General features: G+C 41.6%; 1 protein-coding gene across 1 annotated transcript in view; it reads left to right on the top strand.

Moving 5' to 3' along the window:
* The first annotated feature begins 24 nt into the window (after positions 1-24).
* Positions 25-6,969, top strand: part of STRC (stereocilin) — a 72,898-nt gene continuing 65,953 nt past the window's right edge. The window contains exons 1-4 of the mRNA XM_058294081.2: positions 25-254; positions 766-912; positions 1,420-1,593; positions 1,805-1,902. Of these exons, the coding sequence (XP_058150064.2) occupies positions 1,891-1,902 (12 nt within the window). The 5' untranslated portion in view covers positions 25-254; positions 766-912; positions 1,420-1,593; positions 1,805-1,890. The remainder of the gene's footprint in view (positions 255-765; positions 913-1,419; positions 1,594-1,804; positions 1,903-6,969) is intronic.

Raw genomic sequence — 6,969 nt, 5'->3', positions numbered from 1 at the left:
GGGCGGCGCCAGCTGGTAACCGCCGAGTGGCCCGGGCGCGGGGCGGGGCCCAAGCCGCCAGCGCCGGGGCGAGCGGGCGGAGGCCTCCGGCGAGCCGGAACCTGGGGGTCTGGTCGGCAGGGCTGGAGATGGGGTGCTGCGAGGCTGGGAACCGGCCCTGAGCGCGTCCGTGGTGGGGGTAGTGGAGCTCACGGGGCGCCGGAGGCGGAGGAGTGAAGTCAGGGCTGAGTGGGCCGAAGAGCGCGTGGGCTGAGGTGAGGCCCAGACCCGAGAACAGGGGAAGAGGAGCTGGCCCCCGAGTTAGCAGTTGGGGTGGACACACTTGGGACTGACACATTTTCAAAATGGCAACCATTTCTACAGGCTATATTGCGTTGTGTCCATTTCGTACGGGCGATCGTAATTTGTCCCTTAACTTGGTTTCTCCCGGGGGTAGCCCTCCGGCTCCGCCTCTTTGTCTGATTCCCTTACATCCTGGTGGGGCCCCGAATTCCTCTCTGTCCAGCCCCAAGTCTTCCGTTCTCGTGGCTGCTGCTTTCAGGTTTTAAAAGTGCCTTCACACAAGTGAAGGTTCTTGGCCACTTGGTCGATTGTCTCCTTTTGTTTCAGAAACCTTTGTTCTTCCCAACTGCTCACAGTCCCTAGAAGTCCGCTCTCTGAGCTTTCCTAAGGGCAAAAACGGTGGGGAGGAGGGGAAAAAAACCTCTACTCCTTGATGCAACTCCAAGAATTAAATGACAATTGATTCTTCTATTTTCTTAACAGACATGGCCGCTTATCACCGAGCAGGGCACTTGCAACTGCCCCGAGCAGATGCCATTCGTTCACGTCTCATTGATACCTTCTCTCTCATCGAGCATTTGCAGGGCTTGAGCCAAGCTGTGCCACGGCACACTATCCGGGAGTTACTTGGTTAGCAGCTTATTTCTTCACAGACTAAATTTAAGGCTTCTATCCTCACCCTCCCAAGAGTAGGAAGCAGACAAATTTAAGGGTGGAAAATTCATAGGGGTTGGTTGCTAACTTGGAGGTTATAACAAACTTGATGAATTAAAGGCTGTTAAAATAAAGCTCTTAGAATCCAACAGATAGAACCCGTGTCAATCACTTTGGGGCATAGGATAGCCACTAGCACTGACTGACTTGGAAAAGTTTCTACCAAAGTCACTTGAAACTTTGAGGTTTGAATCTGCTGCCCTTATTCTTGGGCATGGACAGTGTTGTTCATTTCATAAGCAATACATTAGCTCTCACTCCACACTAAGAGGGTTCTTAATGACTGTGAAGAGTAGTAGCAAGGCAAGCCCCTGCACTAGGGGGCCCATTATCTGACTAGTCCCCAGCCCTACCTCTGCTCTTCTTCATATGCACTGACTTTTTATATTTATCCACTGTCCCTTTTTTATTTTTATTATGTAGATCCTGTCCATCAGAAGAAACTTATGTTGGGAGATCAGCACCAGCTAGTGCGCTTTTCCATAAAGCCTTCTCATGTAGAACAGATTACATATGCTCAGAGATTGATGAGCAGGCTTCAGGTGCGCTGCAGTCAGAGGCCACCTCTTTCCTTGTGGGCTGGATGGATCCTGGAGCGTATCCTTTCATGTCACTCATTTTTATCTCATGGCTTTTCTGTCTCTCTTGCCTCCTCATCTGCCTAAAAACTTACTTTTCCCTTCCCATACTCCCATTTTCTTTTCATTCTTACTACTTCTACCTCTCTTCTACCCGCGCCCCCCGCCCCTCATTATTTCAACAGTATAAATCAGAACTCCACTCTGTACTTTTTCTTAAGAGAGAACAGGTCCTCTCTTCACAAACTTCATCATCTTCCTCATCTTTTTGAATACGATCGTACTGATGGTTGAAATAGGTGAGAACTGACATTAAATGATAAAAGAAGTGAGTGTGAGTGGGGTTATTTTTCTTCTAAATTTATCATTTTTAAATATCATTTGAATTATGGTAGGAACCATCATATTAAGTCCCTTGGAGTAGGATTTGTACAACCTCTGAGACACAGAAACATTTGGAGGGCTCTTGAGAGTGTAGTAGATAGAGTGTCTAAACATTTAAGATGTAGGGTGAATTACGTAGCAATGTAAAAAATCCATAAGGAGCTGGAAATCGAAAGACTAGTTATATTTTATTTAGGCTAGTATTTGTTTGAATTAACCTTTTTTATTTCTATTAGATACACTGGTACCAGTGAGTGATCTACCATTTACATTTCTACAACTATATTTAGGAAGGTTACTTAATATGAATAAGAAAGCCCACAATGTATATTAAGATATGGACAACTAAGATATTAGGTAAGCCAAAAAAAGTGACTTAAAAAGAGGATGTGGCTCAAGTGATTGGGCTCCCACCTACCACATGGGAGGTCCAGGGTTCAATTCCCAGGGCTTCCTGGTAAAGGCAGGCTGCCTGTATGACAAGCTGGCTGGAGTGGAGAGCTGGCCTTCATGGAGTGCTGGCCCGCACGGAAGCTGGCCCAAGTGGAGAGCTGGCTCAGCAAGACTTCACAACTATAAGAGACACAGAGGAAAGACAGTAAGAGATGCAGCAGCCCAGGGAGCCGAGGTGGCTTAAGAGATCGTTGGAAAGTGCCAGGATCAGTTCCCAGTGTGGCCTAGAGAGAAAACAAGCAGATACAGAAGAATGCACAGCAAATGGACACAGAGAACAAACAACGGGGAGTGGGGAGGTGGGAATAAATAAATCTTTTAAATTGTAAATGAGGTGGGAGCCATTGTGGCTCAGTGTCTGAGCGCCGGATTCCCACATACAAGGTGCTGGGTTCAATCCCCAGTCCTGGTACTTTAAAAAAAAATGAGGATAGTGGATATAGCTCAGTGATTGAGTCAGCACCTGCTTCCCAAGTACAAGGTCCTAGGTTCGATCCCCAGTACCTCCTAAATAAAAACAGTAAGTGATTTAAAAACTAGTCATAAATTATATGAATTATATCAGAAACAGAACATCTGGAGGAATAATGAGCTCATTTTAATATCAAACAAACTGCTCAGAAATTATGAAAGACAGTAGAGATACTCAATTCCTTGTTTCATCCTCATTGTTTTGGGGGCGTTTCCCACTTTATAATAGTCCTTTAATGCAGTCAGGTCAAAGATATTTAAATACACAACAATAATTGACATCACTGACCTAATACAGTATACTATATATACTTCGAAGTGTTTTATTTCCTCCTTACAATGGTGGGGATTTGGAACTAAGGCACCTACAATTTCCTATTTCTTGTATGACAGCTGACATGTATTTGCCTTATGGACTTAAAGGTATAGTCATAATAAACCTTGGAATGAAGTAATAGCAGTGAATGTGTAGGATTCCCTAGACTAAAATAGAATAGCACTCTGAACATCTATGGATGACATATACATTATATTTCGTTTTCAGGTCAGCAAGATTTAGCACATGTAAATAAGGATAATTTGATAAATGTAGTAAATTTTAAAAAAAACAAACAGCACTAACCATGCTTTTTGGTGAAATAGCCAAATATGAAACATGATAACTCGCCAGAGGACAAATGGATTGCCAGAGTGGGAAATACCTGGCAAGCTCATGAAAACCGTCTTATTAAGCATAATCTCTTGGTGGAAAGAAAGGAATTTTGTAAAGGGACATTACTTATGGCTAACATATATTTGAAGAGACTAATTTATGTGATAAAACTAGACATTAAGACTTTGTTTATTCTTTTAAAAAGTAATTTTCTGGAAGTGGACCTGTCCCAGTGGTTAGGGCATCTGTCTACCACATGGGAGGTCTGCGGTTCAAACCCTGGGCCTCCTTGACCCATGTGGAGCTGGCCCATGCTCAGTGCTGATGCGCGCAAGGAGTGCCATACCACGCAGGGGTGTCCCCCTCATAGAGGAGCCCCACGTGCAAGGAGTGCACCGTAAGGAGAGCCACCCAGCGTGAAAGAAAGTGCAGCCTGCCCAGGAATGGCACCGCCCACACGGAGAGCTGACACAACAAGATGATGCAAAAAGAAACACAGATTCCCGTTCCACTGACAATAGAAGCGGACAAAGAAGACTACGCAGCAAATAGACACAGAGAACAGACAACTGGGGCCAGGGGGAGGGTGTGGGGGAAGGGGAGAGAAATAAATAAATAAATAAATCTTAAAAAAAAAAAATAAGTAAAAAGTAATTTTCCGATCACGGAATGTTTTTTTAGATGGGGGGGCAGGAGGAATTAAGGAACAGCTCTGCAGATCAATACTCCCCAGTCTTTTTTTCCTGTGATTTCATTCTCTGGTAATATATAATTTTGAAAACTATCTTAGGAGTGTTAATCATTTCATGATTTTTATGTTATGTATTATAAAGAAGCAAATTGAAGTAGAAACATTTTAGACCAGCATATTAAATATTGTATTTTAATGCTATATAATTTCAATAATCACAATATGTGAGCAAATTTTTACTTTGGCATTTAAGTGATTCATATTGTTTAATTATGAAGAAAATACATGATTTATTTAACTGACATTGTATACTGAGTTTAGCTTTGGGATCAAACATATTTATTCTATGTATTATCATTTGTTAAATACATGTTATAACTCTCTCTGTCTAGAGGAGCCCATACCAAATCTTGGTGTGTATTTCCATCGTTTTCTTCCATTTATCAGCAAGCTCTGTTTTTTCCCCCATTTCTCAAATAAATTCTTTTTACTGGCCTAAATTTAAAAAAATACATGTTATATATTACATGTTAAAGTGTTCATTGAAATTGAAACTTAACAATGTGTTAGGGCATGAAAAATAAGAAAAAGCCACTTTCATAACTGGATATTGGAAATTCTTCTATTTTGCACATTAAACATCAATTGGATTATTTTTATAATTTTCATATTTGTTTCTAAATGATGAGAGAAGAAAGATGATATGCAGGCCTCTCTCTGAAAATTATACATGTGTGAATAGTCTTTATTTCCAGTAAAAATCTGAATATACCATATTTTCTCTTTTATCACTGATTTTGCAAGTTCTTTTTTTTTTTTTTTTAAGATTTATTTATTTATTTACTTTTTGCTGCGTCTTGTTTCTTTGTCTGCTTCTGTTGTCGTCAGCGGCACAGGAAGTGTGGGCGGCGCCATTCCTCGGCAGGCTGCTCTCTCCTTTGCGCTGGGCGGCTCTCCTTATGGGTGAACTCCTTGCGCGTGGGGCTCCCCTACGCGGGGGACACCCCTGCGGGGGGCGGCACTCCTTGTGCGCATCAGCACTGCGCATGGGCCAGCTCCACACGGGTCAAGGAACCCCGGGGCTTGAACTGCAGGCCTCCCATGTGGTAGACGGATGCCCTAACCACTGGGCCAAAGTCCGTTTCCCTGATTTTTTTTGCAAGTTCTAGAGACAACATTCTATATGAAATTTTTTGTCAGATGAATGCAATTCTTAGAATCCAATGAAAATCATCTTGAGATGAAGTTGCAAAATTATTCTTAATGTTTTTCATGAGTTTGTATTTCAGCATCAGTGTTCCTTACTTCACCATGGCTATAATTAGCCAACATATTATTAAAAACAAAGACAATTTAAAACCATAGGGTATAAAAATCACCACAGCAATTTGTACTTTTCAGGGTGATTGAGTATGCTCTTCTGATTTCCATTAACTGCCAAGCATATCAGTTTGTGCATTTGGAGGCTCTCAGATTGTTCTGTTTTAAAGGGAAACATTTAAATTACTTTATATATTGATAAATATGGAAATTAAAATAGACCCCATTAACACCTTTAAAAGCCTTTATTTTTTAATTTTATTTTTATTTATTTCTCTCCCCTTCCCTCCCTTCCCCAGTTGTCTGTTCTCTGTGTCTATTTGCTGCATGTCCACTTCTGTTGTCAGCAGCACAGGAATCTGTGTGTCTTTTGTTGCGTCATCTTGTGTCAGTTCTCCGTGTGTGCGGTGCCATTCCTGGGCAGGCTGCACTATCTTTCATGCTGGGTGGCTCTCCTTACGGGGCACACTCCTTGCGCATGGGGCTCCCCTACGTGGGGGACACCCCTGAATGGCATGGCACACCTTGCGCACATCAGCACTGCGCACAGGCCAGCTCCACACGGGTCAAGGAGGCCCGGGGTTTGAACCTCGGACCTCCCATGTGGTAGACGGATGCCCTAACCACTGGGCCAAGTCTGCTTCCCACCTTTAAAAGCCTTTAAAAGCACAAAACTTTGGGACTCCTTCAGGAATCCCTAGTAGTTTTCAAACAAGTTGGAAAATGCTTTCTCAATGCCAGTTTGTATGTTTGTGTCAGTAAAATCTTTGTAAATGGTCAAAAGATATTGCCCAGGGAAATGACCTTGCTTTTAGGTGTCTATGTAGCTCTTACAAACACCTTGTTTTTAGATGTCTATTTAGCTGAAATACTAAGTGATAAATTATGATAATGTCCTATAGACTTATATAGGGTTTTAGATCTTTCAGCTTAAAAGGGGCACATGGAGGTTTTTTCCCCCCAAAATTATCTCAAATTTATTATTGTTATTTGTTTATAGTATTATCAAATTTTTACAAAGCTTGTTTGAAAAACGGTGGTCCTTTTCTTTTCATTTTCCCTTCCTCAGAGACAACTACTTGCAACTTGTTTTAGGTGTTTCTTTTCTTAAAATTTTTAAAAGATATTTTTTAAAAGAAACTTTAGATTACATAAATGTTACATAAAAAATATGGGGGATACCCGTATATGCCACCAACACACATACTTTCCCACATTAATGACATCTTTCATTAATGTGGTACATTTGTTAAAATTGATGAACACATATTGAAGTATTGCTACTACCTATGGACTATAGTTTACATTATAATTTACACTTTGCCTTGCACAGTTTTATAGGCTTTGACAAAATTTATAATGGCCTGTATCTGTCATTGCAATGTCATGCAGGACAATTCCAATGTCCCCAAAATGCCCCCATG

This window comes from Dasypus novemcinctus, chromosome 3 (genome assembly GCF_030445035.2).
Source record: "Dasypus novemcinctus isolate mDasNov1 chromosome 3, mDasNov1.1.hap2, whole genome shotgun sequence".
Classification (NCBI taxonomy): Eukaryota; Metazoa; Chordata; class Mammalia; order Cingulata; family Dasypodidae; genus Dasypus; species Dasypus novemcinctus.
The sequence above is the reverse complement of the archived record's forward strand: the minus strand, read 5'-3'. Positions and strand labels throughout refer to the sequence as shown.